Source organism: Plecotus auritus (genome assembly GCF_963455305.1).
Source record: "Plecotus auritus genome assembly, chromosome: 5".
NCBI classification, from domain to species: domain Eukaryota; kingdom Metazoa; phylum Chordata; class Mammalia; order Chiroptera; family Vespertilionidae; genus Plecotus; species Plecotus auritus.
Window position 1 is genome coordinate 34,552,502 of NC_137776.1, and position 21,932 is coordinate 34,574,433.

Genomic DNA, 21,932 nt, shown 5'->3' on the forward strand with positions numbered 1-21,932 from the left:
TTCCAATAATTTCTATACCAAGAACTTGTCATTTCATTGAAATCTGCTTTGAAGGGGAGATAACTGAAGCAATTTCTAAGTCTTGAGAATTAAAAAAAGCCCGCGCACACACACATACACACAAACAGAATAAGGGAACAGTGGGACAATGCCCTAAAAAACTTGACTGTAGAGTTTTAGCTTCAAGTTTTCTAACACAAAATCACTTATCTTCCATCCTGAAAGTGTACTCTTTCCTCTAAAAAAAAAAAAGACAAAATGATCTCAGTAAAATTCCACTAGCATTCCCAAAGCCAGTCACTAAAAGCTTAACTGTTATTTATTTCAATGTCTATATATATAAATATTAGTGTCCAGTATAGAAAATGCCACCATGCTCAATAAATACCCTAAGGCAGCAGTCGCCAACCAATGGTTCGCCGACCACTGGTGGTCTGTGAGGTCCGAAAGGTTGGCAATTGTTGCCCTAAAGAATGTAAAGAAAAAAAAAACAACCCCCCCAAAACAACAAAAATTAACATTAAGCCCTAAGGCGGCAATGCAAACAGGTGGCTAAGTTGACAGGCTTGCTTTCAAATGCTGGTCTCGCAGTTATAAGACTGAAGCTGAATCCCCTTATTTACTAAAAGAAAAGGTTCATGGGGGATTGAGGAAGGCATAAAAAGGTTCAACGGGGCCTGGTGAACAGAAAGCCAGGTGTCAGCCATTAAAATTCCTTCTGTAGCCTCAGCTCACGGAAATTTGGTCCTTTTCCTCAAGAAATTTGTAATTTAGGGAAAGAAGAAAAAGAAGGAAAATCATTAAATATGTTTATATTGTGGTTTAAGATGAAACTGCAAAGGCCTCCAGTGGAGCTTATCAAATTCCAAGGGAGCCAGGAGTGTCCCCCGGGACCACCAAGGCCGAGTTCTCCTCTTGGTCCTCTATGTCCAGGCACACGTGGCCACCAGGCTGAGCCGGTGAAAAAGTGAGGGGACACTGCACTGAGCAACCAGAGGCAGGAGTGACCTGCCACACTCCCGGGGCCAGTTAGTAAATAGGAGGCTTAAGAGGTGAGGCGCGAGCAAACCAGGCAACATTGTGGGAAAGGCACAAAAAAGGGAAAAGACGAGGAGGAAAAGACGCAGCTGCGTGAGGAAAAGGTTTAGGTTTAAACAAGTGGGGACCGGGGAAAAGGGGGCTGTAACGTGTCAGGGGCTAGGATAAGCCTCAGAGACAGCCCGGGGCCGAGGAGTCATCTTTGGTGAAATGTACCCTTTCAACCAAGAAACAAGATGATGGTGAACTGTGAGAGCAAATGGAATGTGTGAGCTTTGTGCACACGAACAAAGTGTCTGCCATGAGCACATGGCTGGACACTAAAAGCCTCAGCCTCAGAGGACTCAGTCACCCTGCCGGTGGCCTGACCGAAAAAGTCAAGTGGGGTCTGAACACTGAAAAACACTAATGGGCAAAGGTAAGGACAGGCCTGGGCGGGGGTGGGGTTCTGAGGGGTGGTGGATGGTGACAACTCATGTGGAGGGGTTCATCTCCAAGAGAAAACACACTGTCCTCTGAAAAGAGGTCATAGGACAAATAGGCAGAGATGGGAAAACAGAAAACAGCATATTTAGAGCAGAGAGGGTCCACCTGAATTACTGCTGAGAGGCCATCTATGTGGTTGGGGCAGGAAGGGAAGAGAAAGCTTGTATACATGCCTGACCTGCCTGCACCACTAACACACAAAATCCCAAACCGCCAAGCCAAAAGTCAAGTCCCATCAGCTGGCAGCAGTGACGTGCAGGGACAGTAACGTGGTCCAAATCCCGGCACACTGCCCGGCATGCTGGAAAACCTGGCCCTCCTGTGATAACACTCAATGACACATTGACTTGTCCCACCTCCTCATCTTGTCTCTGCAGAAAATAAAATGGTGCAGCACATTAACCTTTAGCTAAGTGGTCTGCACAAACTACACTGCAGGAGGCGGGCGGGCACTGAGGTTACTGGCTGCCCTCTCGCAGCCCAGCACGTGTGAGATTCCGCACTGGTGGCTTTCAAGTGCCTGCTCCTATTCCGTCCCTACTAGGAAATCCAGAAGTAAAACGCCATGGTTTCCAGACCAGTTTCTCCTTACAACAGCTCTTCTCTGAGTGTAAGACGGAGAGGGTGGAAATGACACAGTTGGACAAGGACGGATAGAGCATGCAAAGTGAGGCATTCTGCTGGGAATTGTGTAGAACTTTCCCTATAAGAATGTTTTTCAGCTCCACCTTGACACATCTTACCATGAACATGTGCTTGATGTGAAGAAATAGAATTTGGGAGAAAGTTTAGAAAATTAACATGCACAGAAGAATACTGCTATCAAACAGCCACATTTGACAAAAACTCACCTTCCTTTTCAAGTCGGGAGAAGAGCAGACCTCTTCCCCTGGCCTCCGGATGGCCTGGCCCACCATGCGAGAGGGATTCTGGGACTCTGCCCACCTTCCACACACCTGAGGGTCTGATAACCGGCGTCTTTTGGCATGGGGCTGAGGCCTGCAGCTGGCGGCCAGCTCGAACCACGGAGATGGATGGAGTTCAATTGTGGTTGAGTCCAGTGAACTTCTGATGCTCCACTGAAGTGACGATGACAACTTTCGGGGTCCCAGTAAGCCAGAGTCTGGATTTAATTTTTTAAAGGCTTCTTTCTGATTCTGAACCTCCACACTTGCTTCATCTGGAGATGCTTCAGCACAAAAAGGCACCTTCATCCGCTGAGGTGATTTTTGGCAATACTGCTGATGGAGCTGGTCAAATTTCTCCTTGATTCCATCGTAACGATCTTTTGCAGAGCCTAGAGGATGTACCCCGGGTACTGAAATAGCTTTGCTGAGTGCCATTGACTTCCTAAATATTCCAAGAGGATTTTCTTGTAAAAGATCAGCTGTGGGGTCAAAGCAGCCTGGGCTCCATGTGGGGTCGGTCTTCGAAAATGATGCATATGAATCACTTTGGGGCAGGTATCTTCCTGTTTCAATAGCCCGTTTGCCCAGGTTTTTAAAAGCCTCATTTAGACTCTTCACTTTTGCTTTGCTGAAAGGTCTACTTGGCCGGGGGGTTTCTAAACCCTGGGGGCTCCTGGGGCTTGCTGGATCACTTCTGAGTACGTCTACCCCGAAGGAGGAGAAGCTGGGGAGGTAGGATGGGCATAGCTGCTTCCTGGGGGTTGGGCAATATTCCTGGTGAAGTTTTTTAAATTTGTTATCGAATGCCCTATAATGATTCCCTCCCTCGCCCTGCAGTATTCTTGGTCTGGAAACTATTTTTACAGGAGAAATTAACCACTTTAATGTCATTAATCTATTTTCCTGATCAAGACGATGCGTTGCACTAGAGTCCACATAAGTCAATGAAGACAACTTCCGGGGTGTTCCCTTAAGCTCCTGTGAGATTTGGAGTTTGTTGACTTCAGGAAAAGCTTTTTCCAATTTTAATCCTGCCTTCTGGCCAGAAAGATCTCGGAAGTTCTGGCGCTCTCTTAAAACCCCCATCTCTTTCACAGGCTCAGAGCAGGGCACAAGTGTCTCCTGGGAAGTCCTCTGTGCGTGCCTGCCGCCTCTGCAATATGTCCTGTTCATTCTGCTCTTGCACCCGCGTCTCCTTCGAGAGCTCCAGTTTCGAACAATGAAGGTTTTGGTGGAGATGACGCACGAGGGCTTTGAGCTCAGCAGCCGGCTCATTGAGTGCAGCATGCCCTCATATAGGTCACTGATGGTCACGTTGCAGATGTCGCCGGCCACAAAGGACTGGCTGCTCAAGAAGCTGTGACCACTGGTCTCTTGTAACGAGACACTGTCATTTCTGGGCACTATGACCGTGTCTGTGGAGCAAAGGCGTGAAGATGCAGCTGGCTCAAAAGGACTGTCTTCAGAGACATGGCCACAGTATCCTGGAGAAAAGCACACAGGTAAATGTGTGTAAGTTAACACTTCAAACAATCTGCATGCAGAGATCATGGAACGGAAGGCTGGATCATGACCATAATGGTTTTTTAATAAAACAATACAAAAACAAAAGAAACATTACACATATTTGGAAATACACTTCTCAGAGATTTCTTCCTACCTATGAAAATTAAATTTCTACACTCCACCAACCTTCCCAAAAAGAGTCTTCCTTCTCCAGGAGACAGTTTAGGAACTCGGTTGCCTTTTCAAACTAAGAACCAAAAAATAGTGACATTGTTTGCCTACAGGGAAGGCTAAAGAAACGAGAGTCCTGAATACAGCTCTTCAGACAGCTTTGACTTTTGCACAATGTTACGTTTTATATATTAAACAAATAAATTAAAACCAACAAAGATGGGGATCACTCTGCGTTAAATACAGACAGAAAAATGACCATAACTATCAAACTGATAACAAACAGAATCCAGATAACTTTGCACACAGTGCCCTGCATGCTCCCTCAGCCGGACACCACGGCCACAATGGGTGAAACCACACTGTGTCACTGTTACATTGCTGGCTTGTGCCCAATTTATTGCTTTAGGTAGAATTACCTGCTTTTAGGAGGTACTTCTGAAGTATTCAGGGATAATATATATGGATGCGAATGAATATATACTCTGTGTGTGTGTGTGTGTGTGTGTGTGTGTGTGTGTGTGATGACTAGACAAATGTGACTCAAAAAACACACAAAAACTGACATGTGACCAAAAGTTGATTGCTAAATACAGAAGGATGTTTACGAATGAGTCCTAATTTTCTGGAGATTCAAAAAATTTCAAAATAGTAAGTTGAGATAAAGAGCTAATTAGAAATTAGCATGCCAGAGTTGCAGAAGGAAAAAGCAGTTCATTTTAAACTCTTAGTAATCTCCCTATGAAGTGCAGGTGTCTCTAACCGTGTTTGTTGATGAACCCTGCACAGTGGATGGGGATATGCCCAGCGTAAGGGGCTGTGTGGCTCTACCAAAGTGCACGGGACACGGTTCATGCAGTTGGTCACTCACCATGGGCAGGCCTGGGAGGTGAGACCAGTGAAGGGACCAGGGTCATGCGTGTGTCGTTTCCGTCTCCATGATCATACTGAAAACAAAGCATGATTTTTAGCAAAGGAGTTGTCAGATGTCGGCTCTGGGCCCACTAAGATGGTTCCCCCCAACACCAGGCCCACTGGATGTGAGGCGACTGTACGACTGGGCCTGGCGGCAGCAGTGACAGGTGTGTGCCAGGATGACAGTAGCGAATTGGGCTTACAGCAGTGGTGGGAAGAAGTGTCTTAGTAAAAGCAGGGACTTTGTCTGGGTGGCCTCCAGGATACCCTGGAGAGGGCCACCACCTGCCAGGGCACCACCTGCTGCCACTTTAGGATAAAGGCAAAGGCATTTCCGGTGCACCCTCTAATTCAGTGCCCTCAGACACAGGTCAGCAGCATATGAAGAAAATATACATGTTCCTGCTAAGTTTGCTGCCTTTGAGATGAAGTATTTATTCTATACATGTATGTAATATTGGTATTAAAATGTCTTTTTTTTTTTGCCCTGGCCGGTGGCTCAGTTGGTTGGAGCGTTATCCCATATATCAAAAGGCCCCGGGTTCGATCCCTGTTCGGGGCTCAGATGGGAGGCAACCGATCAATGTTTCACTCTCTCTCTCTCTCTCTAAAAAATCAATAAACGTATCTTCAGGTGTGGATTAAAACAAAAGTCCTTTAGTTTATGAAAAGATATTGATAGGACTCGGGAAACTACAGAGCTGGCATCCTTACATGGACCTGTACCTTCAGCATTTTTGCTCTTCTTAGGCAAAGCTCTGGAAAAAGGCTACAATAGAACTCAGGCGGCACCAGCCCTGGGAGAGAGGACACCTCTCACAGGGCTTAGAACCTGTCCACCCAAGGGTAGGGCCCTACTGGATTTCGGAGCCACCCCAGGACACAGTGGGAAACAAGGGGCACACCTGCAAGCTTCCCTGACCACATGGCCCTAGAGGACCCCAAGCGTTTACTCAACAGAAGTCAGCAAGCTTGTGAATGAAAGGGCTTGGAAACAATCGCTCAAAATGCTCTTTACAGACTCCATAGAGAACAGAAGCCTACACTGTCCCTCAACACGTCTCTAGTCTGTGATCAATTAGAGATACACACTGGGGAATGCATATACCTCTGCACATCCTTTATCTTGTAGCAGTATGTCCACTTGGGTCAAGTATTTCCTTCTTAACTCATCTTTCAAAGGGCTCCAAGGCACTGCAGGCTGGTACAAAAGAGAAGTCAGCATTCTTAAGAGTTGTGGGGTTGGATGAGCTCTTGGATTCTGGAACAAACTGGCAAACTCATTAATGTGCAAATCTTTAAATGCTGGTACCTGGACAAAGTGGTCCAGCCCCTCTGGAAATCCACCTGACCAGGAATCTGACCTTAGGGAATTTACCAGCGGTAACAATCCAAAAGAAAGTTAGATGATAAAAAATGCAGAGGTTTATGACAACATTACTAGAGCAAAAAGAAAAGTAAGTAACACAACCTGAATATTCGTAGGTGTGTTCAGGATTCAGCTGCTAAAACCGACCGCGATCCATATGTTTTATAAGAAAGGAAGTTCAGTGTTCTAACTCAGGAGGCAGGAATGGTAGCCTCTCACCTACTTCATACTGAAGACAGTGGGTCTCAATCTCCTCTCTCTGTGGCTGAGTGGGGTAAGGACTGGACTGGGACGCAGATGTGGGCAACACAGACATGCATTATTCAGTGTGTCCCTACTGTGGGGCTGCCTACTTCCCGTCACTGTTGCCACCCCTCCACTATATTTACAAGTACCGCTTTTCTCCTCAGGGTCATCACCTTATTCCAATTAGACACTCAAAGGCACACATGGGTGTATGAGCAAAACTATGCACAAAAAGAGTGATTTCAGAGGAAAACCACGTGCCTGCTACTTTAACATCTGACTCGGGCCAGGGAAGATGCTCCATATGCTGTGTGTATTCTCGTCTATCCCAACTAAATGGGAAGGTGAGAAGCATATCCTATAAGGAGACTGTGGCTTCCAGGACCACTGGGGCATGCTGGGAGACAAACACAAAACAATGGCCTGCCTGAGTATGTGACCTCATGACTTAATGGGCTTTAAGGGTTCACTTAGAAATATTCCCTAGAACACCATTCTATGACATTGCCTCTACGGAGGAAGACCTACTTAGGACCCAACTTTCAGTATTGCATGTTCAATCAAGGCAAATGACATAGTGTGAACCACAGACGTGATTTTTGTGTGCAGCACCCAACATCTATGTACATTCAGTAAATCAGACTTAAACTTGAACTTGGTAAGTGATCCTGCTAAGTGATAGATTTGCTGCCTAAGGGAACTAAAAGGGCGACAAAAGACATAAAGGAGAGATTAGCAAAGAGCAAGCCTCAGAAGAGGAAAGTACAGGTAAGAGGGTGTTGCACCTGCACCCCAAACCCCGACTCTGTCCCTTCATTACAAAAGGCGGATCTTACCATTAAGGCTCCAGCAGCCACATCTTCCTGATATAAAGTTGCATCAACATCACTGCTTTCTGAATCTAAAAGCAAAAAAAGGAGATTTCAATCAGAATTTTTAAGAAAGCTTGCATTTTTCTTTCAAGGATGGTTTTTGTATCACTTGAGCATGTTCTATGTTAAAAATTCCAATAGCTTCAAGCATGCTCCCTCTAATAAGGATGCAGCCGTCTGCCACGGTTCCTGAAAATCAGTAAAGCAGAGACCTCACCAGAACAGGAACTGCCTGGAGTGGTGGAGACAGGGAAAAGCAGCTTTTATAGCATTTCTGGCTTTCTCAATGACCTCTGATCCTAGAAGCTGAGTCCCTCTAGCCCAGTGCAAAGTTCATGGAAGTTAGCAGTTCATACCACTTAAGGGCAGACCTTAGGTCTTATTAAATTCTTGACACTAATTTTTTTGTATGAAGTTAATAAAATGGTGTGGGGATGAGGGGCATGTGTTCATTATTTTAGACTATTTGAGTGCTGTTTACGTGTCAAGTAGCGCAGTGCAAGGCAGCTCCTCTGGGGAGCTAGGGAGGAAATAACAGGACACTTAAAGACGTCCTACCTTTTAAAATAGACCTTAGAAAAAGGCCAGTGAGGAATCTAGAATTTAAAGGCTGTAACAGGGACATGTCAGGCCCAGCCCCTCGAGACCTCCGGTTCTAGCCCAGGGCACACTCACCCTCTCCCAGGTCCTGTGTGTAGGGCACGGGCAGCTGGTCACCTCCGGCTGTGGCTTGCACGGCACCATCTTTCCTGCCGACTGTCTGCTCCGGGGAGCCCTCAAAGTTGAGAAGGTGATAGACACGTTCATTTCAGTCATAAGACATTTCAAAGCCACCGTAAAGTAACAAGCCTCCAGCCCTTCCATTCACATATGGGAGAACAGGGGGTGTCACAAGGTTTCTTTTCCTGCATTCTGGGATCAAAGGCCTCAAAACTTCTAGTAGATGGTCAAGGTTCCCCTTGGAAAGGAAACAAGCATTCTTTCTCTAGCTGTGCCATGGCAGCTACTTCAAAAGCCACTTGGATGGTGAGGGATGGAGCAGGCAAAGCCAGAAGCTAAGGCCTGAGCAAAAGGGCCTGACCTGGCCCTCGGATGGCAGCAAATGAAAAACCAACATGAAACAGGACAACACTGTCACTAGGTCGTCAGGTAGAATCCAGAAGTTCAAGAGGCCCCTGGGGGACTTCGTGTGACCTCGATGCTGTGAGGTGTACAACTTCTTTACAAGCTTCAGCAGGTGGTGTGGCCCTGCGAGCGGAACCAGGTGAAGACTTGCAAGATCAGGAGTGAGGATGTGGGGAGGCCCAGCCCTGTAGGGACAGCCCCAAGGCATCATTGCTAAGGGCCAGGGTAACAGAATCCTGCCTGATGGACTTGACAGTTATTTGTGGCTGCTGTGTCTGGAGGTGTGGCAGAACGTGGTTTGAGAATTATGGGGAAGTAGCCAATTCTCACCAAATCCTATCTACTGGCAGCTCTGGGGTCTACAAAGAGAACTCAAGCCTTGTGGTTGGACCCAACCGGCCTAAGTAAACAAGTCCACAGCCCTCAAGCAGAAATCTCAGGGAGGGGGTGGGGACAGGGGTTGAGTATTTGGGTGTCTTCAAAAGGAGAAGGTAGCTTTGGGCACAATCGCCCATGGCAATTCTAGGCTGTAGACATCTGAATTGTCATCACCGACTACGCCCAGCTGTCTAATTCCAGGGAAGGCGTTTAAAATTCTGTATACCCCAGGTAGGAGGGGTGTCTACGCTTTAAGTAAAACCCTTAAATATCCAGATGAGAACATGTTCCTACCAGGACCACCAAGCACTGGTCTGATTGGTAGGCGTCATTATTATGTATAATTTAAAAAGCACACATCTGTCGACCTCCATGGTGGCATGCCCCTTACAACACAGAACTGAGAAGATGTGACACAGACCACGTGGCTAGCAAAGCCTAAAATATCTATCATCTGGCCCTTTATAGCAAAAGTGTGCTGATCCTGATTTGCAATAAAGGAAGGTGTGAACAGCTAAATACCTATCAACAAGAGAGCAGTTTTAATGGAAGAGAAGTATTCACAATATACACTGAGTGGCCAGATTATTGTGATCTCTGAACGCATAATAATCTGGCCACTCAGTGTGTGTATGTATATATATATATATATATATTAGAGGCCTGGTGCATGAATTTGTGCATGGGTGGGGTCCGGCCAGCCTGGCCAGGGGGAGGGGACATGGGTGGTTGGCTGGCCTGCCTGCTGGTCGAACTCCTGGTTGAGGGGATAATTTGCATATTAGCCTTTTATTATATAGGATATACACTGAGTGGCCAGAGTATTATGCATTCAGAGATCATAATAATCTGGCCACTCAGTGTATATTAAGTGGGGAAAAAAGGGTAGAAATATGAATAATTAAAAATATCCTATATAATAAAAGGGTAATATGCAAATAGACCAGACAGCAGAAAGACTGGTCACTATGATGCATACTGACCAACAGGGGGCAGATGCTCAACTCAGGAGCACCGCTCAGCCACAAGCTGAGCACAGTGGAGGTGGTGGGAGCCTCTCCTGCCTCCACAGCAGCACTAAGGATGTCCGGGGGGAGCAGGCCTAAGCCATCAGTCGGACCTCTCCTGAGGCTGAGGGCTCCTGGACTGCTAAAGGGTGCAGGCCAGGCTGAGGGACCATCGCCCCCTCACCCCGTGCACGAATGTTGTGCACTGGGCCTCTAGTATGTATTATAAAGAGGAATCATGTTATACTAAAGTATTATTTGTGATTATCTAGAGAAATCAGGTCAATTTTAAGTACACTGTTATATGTATTTCTAACAGTTCTACGATTAAATGTATTATGAGTGTTATTAAAGTCATTAATCAGGAAGAAATCTGACTTCTGAATTGCTGTTAATGGTTTTGGAAACCTAACACTGAGGTTTTCATTCTGAGCACAGAATCCTCAGCTGAGAAGCGGCGATTAAGAAACATCCGACATCCTTGCAAATGTTACTATCGTAGAAGACGGAGTAGTAGGAAGGCAGCTGTATCAGCACCTTCCATGGACATAACATGGGCAGAGCTGCAGTGTCCACGGATAAACTCGGGGAAAACAGACCAACCACAGCTGGACTTTGAAAGGTAGCACAACGTGGAAGGAAAGAATTGTGATGCTGACCACGGCATCCTCTCCCTAGTCTCTCTGCCCCTTTCAGAAGAGGCAAGGAGGCATTTTTCTTTCCTAGAAGGACCTGGACTTGGTCTTTTCTATAAGAACCCAACTAGCAAGCTCACAACTGTGGCTGACGTGTGGGGCTGGGAGAGGTCTGTTCGGCTGGCCCAGCTGTGCATGTGGGGGTCCAATTGTCAGAATCCCTCAGCCTATGGGATTAGAGACACCAGGGGATGGAAGAGCTTAAGTACCACACAGCTCCTCCTTGTACTTGACAAGCAACAGAAGAAATGCTTCTCAGTAAATCCTTAAAAACAGGAAAATAGCGTTGCTGGTACTGGTACAGCTCACCCACCCTTTATTCGCATAAATACCCCTCAACGGCAGGGGTGGTGGCAATAACATGTGACATTAAATACCTGGATTTGTCCTTTGCTTTTCTCCTTTTCTAGTCTTCCACCCCAAATTCTCAGTCCTCGAGAAAAGAAACGAAATAAAATTACCTCTTACGTAATTCTGAACACGGGGCTTCTGTTTAATCTGCACTCAAAGAAAACCAAACGACAGGCGAAAGAAAATCATAATATTAAAACCAAGCCATATTTCTGATCATCTGTTGCTCTTCATCTTTGTGAAGTTGAAGGTTTTCTTTTTTTCTAATCAAGATTAGACAAATACTTGTCCTTAATGAAAATCTCTACCTAGTGTCAGGAACCCCAGGAATCTGTGTTTTTAACAAGCTCTCCAGATGGTCTTCTACATGCTAAAGTGTGACTGCTATCAAGGTGTTCAGGTGATTCAACTGCTGTTCTCATCAAAATGGGAATCAGAAATGAGTTTTTGCTGGTGAAATTAGTGGTACTGGAGATATATGAACTGGCAAAATATTCCAGACACAGCCCATTCTTATTGAAGCCTGTAGGAATGATTCCAGCCCTAGGTTAAGAGTTGTTACCCCCTGCTGATCAGAGAGTAATAGAAACCTGAGCCAGAATACCTTAGCTTCTGCTTGTGTCAACTTTCACCCAAGGTGTGGCTGGGAAGGTAAAGAGATAGGACTTCCTTTAAGAGCAGGTCTTATGAACCTTTTTGTGCCTGTCTTATCCGACACATGACAGAACTGGATCTGAGGTTGGCTTTCATTAGTAAGAACGAGTTGGTATGGCTGAATGGGAGGAACTGACATCACCCAGTGCAAATTTTCTCAGCTATTTACCAAAGAGAACCCATGAGAAGTAGTTTGCAACACCAACTATTAAACACTTAACCGTAAATATTGAGAAGTGGGAGGCGGGGATTCCGTACCCTGGGGCGTCTTGTAGGTCAGCGTGGACATTTGCACCACCGGGGCATCCTCGAAGGGCTGGTTGTACTGCAGGAGAGCAAGGGGCATCACGTCGGGTCCGAGGGAGCAAGGAGCCCCTGACCTGGCCGGAGGAGAGGCCCCTCCCCCGCCCCGCCCCGTGTCCTTCCCTTGACCCTGGACCGCCAAGCCTGCCTCACTGCTCCTGGCACCCCTAAACCGGCCTTCTCCTTCCATATCCCCAGCCCCTAAAGCCCACCTCCTCTCCCCTGGCCCCTAAAGTCCCCCACCTCTCCCCTAGCTCCCGGCCCGTAAAACCCGCCACCTCTCCCCTAGTCCCTCGCCCCTAAAGCCCGCCTACGTCCCCCAACACCTAGCCCCAAACTCCACCTCCCCGCCCCGCCGCTTCCCTTCTCATCCCGGCCCCCAACCCTGTCTTCCCCTTTTTCGCCGGCCCCGCGCCTCTCCCAGCGGGCCGGTGGGGAACCGCACCTTCTCTAGCAGCTGCTGCATGTGCCTTTGGAAGCGGCGGCGGCTGTTCTTGAGCTTCTGCATCAGCACGTCATCCCCTAAGACCTCGCCCTCCATGGCGCACGGAAACCCAAACCTGGATTCCTGCAGGAAATCGTCTTGGAAGCCTTTCCCCGCGTCCAGGTTCAAATAGAGACCCCGCCCTTCCGGGCCGCCCCTCGGTTTTCCCATTGGCTAGCGTGGAGAGGCTGGGCGCTGATTGGGTCTTTCAAACACGGTAACAATCGCGCCAGAGTTTCCGCATCCGCCCGGCTCCGAAGTGTTGGGGTAGGCTGAGCCGCCAGGCGTGTGCACAGTAATGGCGCGGTTGGCCCTTGGGCTGTTTCCATCCCTGATAATCCACAGTGCCGCGCGAACCCTGCCAAGTGCGTATAATTTCCCCCGTTGTGCACGTGGTGGCAGGCCCCTCACCCATAGGTCTCCCTGGGCCCTTGGCTCCCTCGCGCTGTCACGAGAACCAGGACCAAGAAAGTGAACACCCTCCCCCCAAATTACGAATACAAAAGGAGGCAGGCAGGTGAACATACATTTAGAAAAAAGTACCGTACGCGTCACAGAATCCGGTGATGATTATTATTTTTTTATTTAAATTCTTTATTGTTTAAAGTATTACATGAGTCTCCTTTCCCCCCCATTGACCTCTCCCAGCGGCTCCCACCCCCACCACATGCCCTCACTCCTCTAATATGTGTCCATTGGTTATGCTCATATGCATGCATACTAGTCCCCTCACCCGCCCCAACCCCGCCTTCCCTCATAGGTTGGACAGTCTGTTCCATGCTTCTATGTCTCTGGTTCTATTTTTGTTCCTCAGTTTGTGTTGTTCATTATATTCCACAAATGAGTGAGATCATGTGATATTTATCTTTCCCCCCCGACTTATTTCGCTTAGCTCAATGCTCTCCAGGTCCATCCATGCTGTTGTTTTCATGTGTCTCTTGGCCTTCTGTATGTCCTCTTTTGAAAAGTGCCTATTTAGGTCCTTTGCCCATTTTTTGATTGAATTGTTTATCTTCCTTTTGTTAAGTTGTATGAGTTCCTTATAAATTTTGGAGATTAAATCCTTATCGGAGATAACATTGGCAAATATGTTCTCCCATTCAGTGAGCTTTCTTGTTGTTTTGTTGATGGTTTCTTTTGCTGTGCAGAAGCTTTTTATTTTGATTTGGTCCCATTTGTTTATTTTCTCCTTAGTTTCCATTGTCCTAGGAGCTGTATCAGTAAAGATATTGCTACGACATATGTCTGATATTTTGCTGCCTATGAATTCTTCTAAGATTTTTATGGTTTCCCGTCTTAGTTTAAGTCCTTTATCTATTTTGAGTATGGTGTAAATTGATGGTCCAGTTTCATTTTTTTGCATGTATCTGTCCAATTTTCCCAACACCACTTATTGAAGAGACTGTCTTCATTGTATACTCTTGCCTACTTTGTCAAATATTAATTGAGCATAATGGCTTGGGTAGATTTCTGGGTTCTCTTTTCCGTTCCATTGGTCCATATGTCTGTTCTTGTGCCAGTACCAAGTAGTTTTCAGGACAGTGGCTTTGTAATATAGCTTGATATCTGGTATTGTGATCCCTCCGACTTTGTTCTTCTTTTTCAAGATTGCTGCAGCTATTCGGAGTCTTTTTTTTATTCCAGATGAATGTTTGGAGTGTTTGTTCTAGGTCTTTGAAATATGCCGTTGGTATTTTAATGGAGATTAAATTGAACCTATAGATTGCTTTGGGTAGTATGGACATTTAAAAAATATTTTTAACCTCCTAGCACGCCATTTTCGTTCATATTTTTTTTTATTGCATACTCGGCCTCTTCATTGATATTAATTTTGTAGTATTTTCTCTTAAGTATAGAAAGATAATTGTCTTTCCTTGATTATGGTTGACCGAATTCCATGCATAATTTAAAAAAGTTGTATTCAAAAAAGAAAAAAAAAAAGAAAAAAGTTGTATTCAGCTTCATAACTCAGTTATATTCATGTGCTTGTCCTGATACGATTACCATAGCATATGATAGGGGGATCTTCACCTCCTCAAAGCTTGCTCCCCAATCCGATCATGCCAGCCAGCAGAAATGAAGGGAGAAGTGGCGAATGAGGACTTCAGGGCTCACATAGTGTAAGTGGCCAGGAAAAGTATTGTGATGGACACAGGTGTGCTGCCCAAAATCCACCTTCAAGATGCCCCTGCTGCTGGGAGGGTTGCCTGCAGGCGCAGAGAGGTAGGCCTGCAGCCCCTGAGCTCCCTTTGGAATCCTCCCAGGCAACCCATCCAACCTGTCCAATCTCAGTTCTGTGCTTCCCTTCCACAGGTGCCTGACCAAAGGGCACTCTCTAATAAACATTCTACACATGAACTCTGTCCCGTTCTGCAACCTGGAGAATCTGACCTGGCTGCAAGTGCCACAGAATCTACACATTCAGTTTGTAGCTTTTTCAGTTTTCACACAAAAGCTGAGGGTTTTTTCCCTCCTCCCTCCTAGAAAGTGTTGAGAAATTGAACATGCTGGTCCTTCTGCCCTGTCTTCACACTCAAGTTAGTTTTCAAATGTTTAAGTGTCACATTTAGAGACTTGAGGCCTTGGATAACATTTTCTTTTTCTTCTCTTTAAAGGCTTGGAAAACTTTCTCTTCTGTGACTAAAAAGTGTGATTGTGACACTTCTGAAAATTGCCTCTCTTAGGTCCTGGTCCTTACTCCTGGTATTGGAGATACTGCTGCATGTGCCTCTGGAAGCAGTGGCTTCACTGACTGTTCAAGGATCTGCTTCTGTCCCAGGGGCTCATGGGCAGTTTGAGAAGAAAGATTTCTCAATCTCAAGTTCATGTCTTAAATGTAAGGTCCGAAAACATACCTGCTTTGGCCAATCCTCTCTAAACCAGCCAAAGCCGGTGCATTGGCCCTTGTCCTCAAGCCTGGTCTCCCAGTTCTCTCTGACTGTCTTTCCTTAACCCCTGGCCCTAAGTGGTCTCCCAGTTCTCTCTGACTGTCTTTCCTTAACCCCTGGTCTCCCAGTTCTCTCTGACTGTCTTTCCTTAACCCCTGGCCCCAGTTCTCTCTGACTGTCTTTCCTTAACCCCTGGCCCTTTTATCATGAAAGAAGAAGCCCTGCGGATGCTCCTAACTTTACACTATTCCCTAAGACCTGACTCTCCCCTCCCTCACACATACCTTAACAGCCTAAACATGTGACCCAGATTCACTCCCAAACTCCTTCCCCACCTCCCCACCCCGTGTAATAGGGAAGGATCACAAGTCAGCTCCTTCCCTGGCAGTGGAAGAGGCTGGGTGCAGCACCTTGGGGTCTCACTGGTGTCTGTAACCTTCAGGGATGAGGGGGTGCTCAGCCCTGCTGCAGAAGCTCCACTTCTGGCTGTACCTGCACAGTGCCCTCTGCTGACTTGGCCAGAATTTTCAACCATCAAAGTGCTGTTTAAAATTATGTACAAAGGAAAAAATTCTCACTGAAATTATTGTCTGCTCTCATAAAATGTGTCAGAATTTTATAAAATTTTATACAACAAATGGGGATTTGACTTTGGGTGGTGAGCACAGTGCAATATACAGATCACATGCCATATAAATGTATATTTGAAACCTATATGACCCTATTAACCAATGTCACTCCAATAAATTTAATAGAATTTTTAAAATGAAGATTTATTCTGCATAGAGCTGCCATGCACATAATTCTATGTTGGAAAGGTGTGGAAATGTCATCACCTGCCTGTGCTGAACAAGCACAGCTTTTGGATGGTCCCAGCATTGACATAGAAACTGCTATGTGACAGCGAAAACATCTCTCTGAGATGAATTATCAACCACAGCATCAATCCGCAAAATAAAGGGCTCAACTCTCTTCTGTCCCTCCAGTCTTCACTTAAGATTAGATTTTCTGTTGATAGTATTACTACTATTATATCTCCCATCTTAATCTTTTTATATTCAACCCCTGCTACTATTGCTTTGAATATTTTTATTTCTTGAGAGAAATAAGAATTTCTGTGTATCTCTTATTTATCACAATTATTTTTTTAAATTTCTTTATTGATTAAGGTATTACATATGTGTCCTCATCCCCCCATAACCCCACTCATGCCCTCACCCCCCTGTTGTCTGTGTCCATTGGCTAGGCCTATATGCATGCATACAAGTCCCACAATTATTTCTTTAAATTTTTTTTTTAATTTATTTCAGAGAGAGGAAAGGAGTGGGGAGAGAGATTATGGAAACAGAGGGACTGGAAAATAGCCGACAAGTTGACTTTCCAAAAGTTGTCAGGTAAAGCTCACAAAATGTGTTTACTCTTTGGTTTAATGAATCTCCCTTTTCAGATCTATCCTAAGTAATCAAGGATGTTGGCCAGGATTTAGCTGTGGGATCTGTAGTGAAGCATGTTTATGAAGTTTATGAGAAGGAAGGTTGAGTAAACGGTGTTACCTATCTATGTTCCACTAACAGTTTTGAAGAATGATATTTCTTGTCATCTTAGATGTATGTGATTTTGCTTTAGTATAATGATTAAAAACATGTATTATAGATCTGCATTTAAACAATGTCCATTGTATGTCTTAAAAATCTGAATATGTATGTATCAAAATGTTACCAGTGTTACTACTGATGATGGGATTATGGATTATTTTTAGTAGTAGTTTTCCTCAGCTGCATTTTCTGGAATGAACATATATTCTGAAATTATGAGCATGCATTACTTACATAATGAAAACACAGCAGAACAAATCATGTGTTTTTGCCTTGGCTCTACAAAATTAGAGACCATTCACCCAAATAGGACATGCATGGCTTAAACGTGCTAAAACTGCTGTCATACAACATTTTATCATAATGATACCTCACCTCCCAGCTTTTACCCAGAAATGCATTTTCCTGGGAAAAGTAGGCCTCCAGCTCTTTTGGTTGATGTTCCCACCTCAGGTTCATGTGGTGGGAAATTGCTTTTTATTCTTCACCTTAGGCTTTTTGCAATGCAAATACACTCTTCGGGTTATGATTAATGCGTTTTAATGGGCTATCCATTTAAAAAATCAATAAAAAGAATTAACATTAAAAATAGAAGGCAATTAGATTGATTTGGATGACCTATTTTTAATAAATCCCATTATTTATGGATCTGAAAACTCTCAGAACCTCTTTCTCTGGAGTCTTCAAGAATTAGCTCTTCTGTTATTGTAATTTTAAAACAGGAGGCACCAGGTTAATTAATAATTTGCTAAATACTTTTCACAAAAAGGACCTACCTTAGAAATATTTCTAATTGCTACTCTCTCTTCTTCTTTCATCAAGCCATTTTAGTTCCTTCTTACCACCCATGGTTTATTGGAGTAAGTTTGAAAAAGAAGAAACTTTGTTCTGTTTCTTGAAAAGTTTTGGTGTATCCAGTCCTTACTTAAGATTAGATTTTATGTTAATAGTATTACTAGTATTACATCTCCCATCTTTATCTTTTTATATTCAACCCCTGCTACTATTGTGTCTAATGTTTTTAATTCTTGCAATAAATAAGAATTTCTGTGTCTTTCTCATTTATCACAATTATTTTTTATTTTAAAAAAATATATATATTTTATTGATTTTAGAGAGGAAGGAAGAGGGAGAGAGAGATAGAAACATCTATAACCCGAGAGAATAATTGATTGGCTGCCTCCTACACACCCCACACTGGGGATGGTGCCCACAACCCAGGCATGTGCCCTGACCGGGAATCGAACTGCAACCTCCAGGTTCATAGGTCGATGCTCAATCTCTGAGCCATGGAGGCTGGGCTATCACAATTATTTCTTAACATAATTTAGGTGTATGTATGTGTGTGTGTGTGTGTGTGTGTGTGTGTGTGTGTGTCTTTAGGCATTCTCACTTATTTTCTTATTTTAAATGCCTTGCTTATATCCCAGATTTTTTCTGTTGCTGAATGGAATACATACTGTAGAAGTCTATGAATTCTCTTCATTCTATAGTTTTGAAAGTATTTGACAGAAAAAAATACTAACTCCCATTTCAATGGTCTGTAAGTAGTATTTTTACCGCATACTAGAATTTATTATGAAAATATTATGTTCTTCATTTGCAGCTATTCCTCTGAAATTAATAAAATTTGCTAGTGTTCAGAGGAGAAAAAACCTAAGAAATCAATGGAAAATGTCTCCTTTACCTGGAGCATTGCAGTAAGTGTCCTTGAGCCTGCCAGTCCCTGAGGGAACTGTGAGCTTCCATCCTGAAGGGTCCTTGGAGTTGAAGTTTGTGTGCTTAAGAATATGAACATGCAAACTAAAACCAAGACCATGCCCATCATTAAGGCTGTGATGATGATAGCTCTCCCCTCCCAGGTGGATCCTGCTAATTTTTATGGTGGGTTTATGGTTCACCAGGCTCTGGCATTGTGATGGTTAATTTTATGTCAACTGGGCTATGGGATACCAAGATATTATCTGGTAAAACATTCGTTCTGGGCCTGTCTGTGATGATGTTTCCATGAGAAACTGGCACTGAATCAGTAGACTGAGTAAAGCAGATTGTGGTCTCCAATATGGGTGGGTGTCATTCAGTGTGTTGAGGACCTGAAAAGAACAAAAAGATGGAGGAAGAGAGAGTGTTCTCTCTCTGCCAGATTGAGTGACCTTGGACTTCTCCTGCCCTTAGACCAGAACTTAAACCATCAACCTTCTAGTTCTTGGGCCTTCAGGCTCAGACTGGAACCACACCACAGGCTCTCCGAATCTCCAGCCTGCAATGGGCAGCTCAGGGACCGCTCAGCCTCCGTAATCATGTCAGCCAATTCTTTTTATAATCTCTTAAATTAGTTGAGGATCTTTTTAATGGTCTAAAATAGGGGTGGGGAACGTCCAGCCCTCAGGCCATATAAGGCCCGTGAAATCATTTGGTCTGGCCCTGCCAAGGCATTAGGAGTGAATTAATTAAATGTTTGACTAACTATAGCAGGCTAATTTTTTAACTTGATAACTTTGTATGTCCTGTGAATGATGTTATAAATATCCAAATGGCCCTTGGAAAAAAGGTTCCCCACCCCTGGTCTAAAATATGGTCAACTGGGCTTCATGGCTGTGCTCCCGCCAGGAAGGAGAGCTGGGGCCCGCTCTGTGTTCATCAGGTTTCAAATTTTGTGCTTTCTCTGTTGATTTTTCTTGGTTACATTATCGAGTGGTTTGTATTTTCTTAATTTTTCAAAGCACTAACTCTTAGATTTATTTATTAGATTTACACATTTCATAAATTTTAATTGATGAGTTTTTAATTTTACATTTTATGTATTCTCTTTGCCTTACACTTTTTGTTGTTATCTAGCTTCTTGATGGGATTGTCTGCTTAATTATCTTCATTCTTCCCTATTTCATGATGGAGATGTTTAAAACTGGAATTGTCCTTGGGGCCAGCAGCATATGTGAGTGGACTTAGGGCCAGTTGTGACTTAGGGAAAGGTGCCTCTGCTTTTTCATCTGTGGGTAAGAATAGTGCCCTCCTCATAGGGTTGTGATGAAGATTAAATGCAATGATATTTTAAAACTCCTCGGTATCTACTACATGTGAGTGGGACTTAAGCATTGATTCAATTGATTCTTTAATAGTTGCCGAGTGTGCCATTGTATGCATGTATCATCTTTTATTCCATGACTCCCTACTGCTGAGTAGATGGTTGCATTTTTGATCTCCAACTACCGAGAAAACACAGAGCCCTGCATATCCTTGCACAGGCTTGCCACATATTGAGAAGTGTGAGCAGTGAGCAGAATGGATTCACAGAGAATTGCAGGGCTACAGGCATATCCACATGACAGTTGATGGACATTGATAAAATGCCCACCTTGGGGAAGGGTTTACCAATTCATAGTCCTACAGCATCTTTCCCAATACGATCTGTTATCAGAATCTTTGATCTTTTGATCTTTGCTAATGTGATAGGTAAACTCTTATCTCATTTTAATTTTCCTTATGTTGAGCATATTTTTATAGGTATAATGGCCATTGATTTTCCATTTTTCTGTAAAGTGTTTGTTTTTTGTCCTTTACTCATTATATGCTCTGCTCAGGGTATTAATGGGGCTCATACATGGTTCTGATTGAATGACTCTGTTAGAAATTGTAAGAGAATCAGGAGATGGATCCTGGGGCAATCCACTTCCTGAAGTGGGTAATAAAACTAGTAAAAACAGTAACACTATTCATTGAGCAGAAACTGTGCTAACCAGTTCACATATATTGTATCTGTCAGTGATCTCAACAAAGGAGGGAGATGACCTGTGTTGAAGTGTCAGTTCTGCAATTTTTAACCGAGGCCACCTTGGGCAATTGAAATGAGCCTCAGTCATGTCATCTATAGAAGAGTATCTAGTTCATAGAGTTATGGAGATGAAATAAAACAATCTAGGTAAGAGCACCTGGCACAGTGCTTGCATAAAGTATAATGGTGTTAAGCAGAGTAATTTGCTAACAATGCAGATGTGGGGCTAGAGAACAGGCAGAAGAGGAGAGTTACTTCCAAGTCACATTGTAATGCCATGAGTGGCAATAACAGGAGAATGTCCATCCAAGGTGTGAAGTCAGGAAAGACAGGTGGGTGGAGGTGCCCTTTTCCATTTAAACTTCCCCAAATCATAGTTTTTCTGAGGCCTGGAAAACACTTCCAACTTATTTCAGAGAATCACTTTTGTATCTAGCTTTAAGAGTTTTATTTAAAAAGCCAAATGGAATCCCAGTATTAGTGCAAGTATGAGGGCAGAGATTTCTAAATGGTTCTGGAACAGGGACTTCAGTTAAATTACTTTCCTTCTCTGTTTGGAGGGCAACACGCTTTTGCATTTTCCAGGTGTCTGCTTTGCTCTTTCATTCTTGGCTTTTACGGGACACCTACCCTGCTGCGGATGGAGCCTAATGGACTATTTTGCCCCAAGAGTTCTGACAATATCACCCTTCTTTGCCACAACTTTGAACAGCTATGAGCAGAGAATGCTGCCTTTCAGTCTGTGGCTTCCCTCCTTACCCGTGAAGGCTTTTGCTAGCCTTTCCAATGGCTCTGAGGATTATGGGAAGGAATTTTCTAAGCCACACGGTGGTGTCATGGGTTCCATTCCCTCAAGCAGCTCATCTGTGGGGAGATGAGACTCAGCTCCTGTCCCATTTATGGTGGATATTATATACCCACTTTGATGCTCTTATTTGAAGACAAGTTTCAGGAAAAGGGGAATGTCCATTAAGGTCACAGAGAGGGTCACTGGATGTGACACTAACATTGTGGAAGTTGGGCTCATACATTTCACTGCTGGGAAGCACAGGTAGCAAGGGACCTTATTTCATTATTCACGGAAACAGACCTGATGCAGGTCAAGAGGGGGTCATGACTGTCAGACCACCTGAAAGAGCTCCATTGCTACTCACCCACCTTGATCTTAC

At 44.3% G+C, this 21,932-nt stretch overlaps 1 protein-coding gene across 1 annotated transcript; it reads right to left on the reverse strand.

Annotated features, from left to right (window-relative positions):
• Positions 1 to 206: 206 nt before the first annotated feature.
• HJURP (Holliday junction recognition protein) lies at positions 207 to 12,565 on the reverse strand (the record flags this gene model as incomplete). Its single annotated transcript, XM_080667848.1, is given in 10 exon segments — positions 207 to 226; positions 229 to 238; positions 2,376 to 3,916; positions 4,981 to 5,056; positions 6,133 to 6,225; positions 7,476 to 7,540; positions 8,187 to 8,286; positions 11,085 to 11,149; positions 11,980 to 12,046; positions 12,470 to 12,565. Coding segments are annotated over 10 exon segments (2,133 nt in total).
• Positions 12,566 to 21,932: the final 9,367 nt, after the last annotated feature.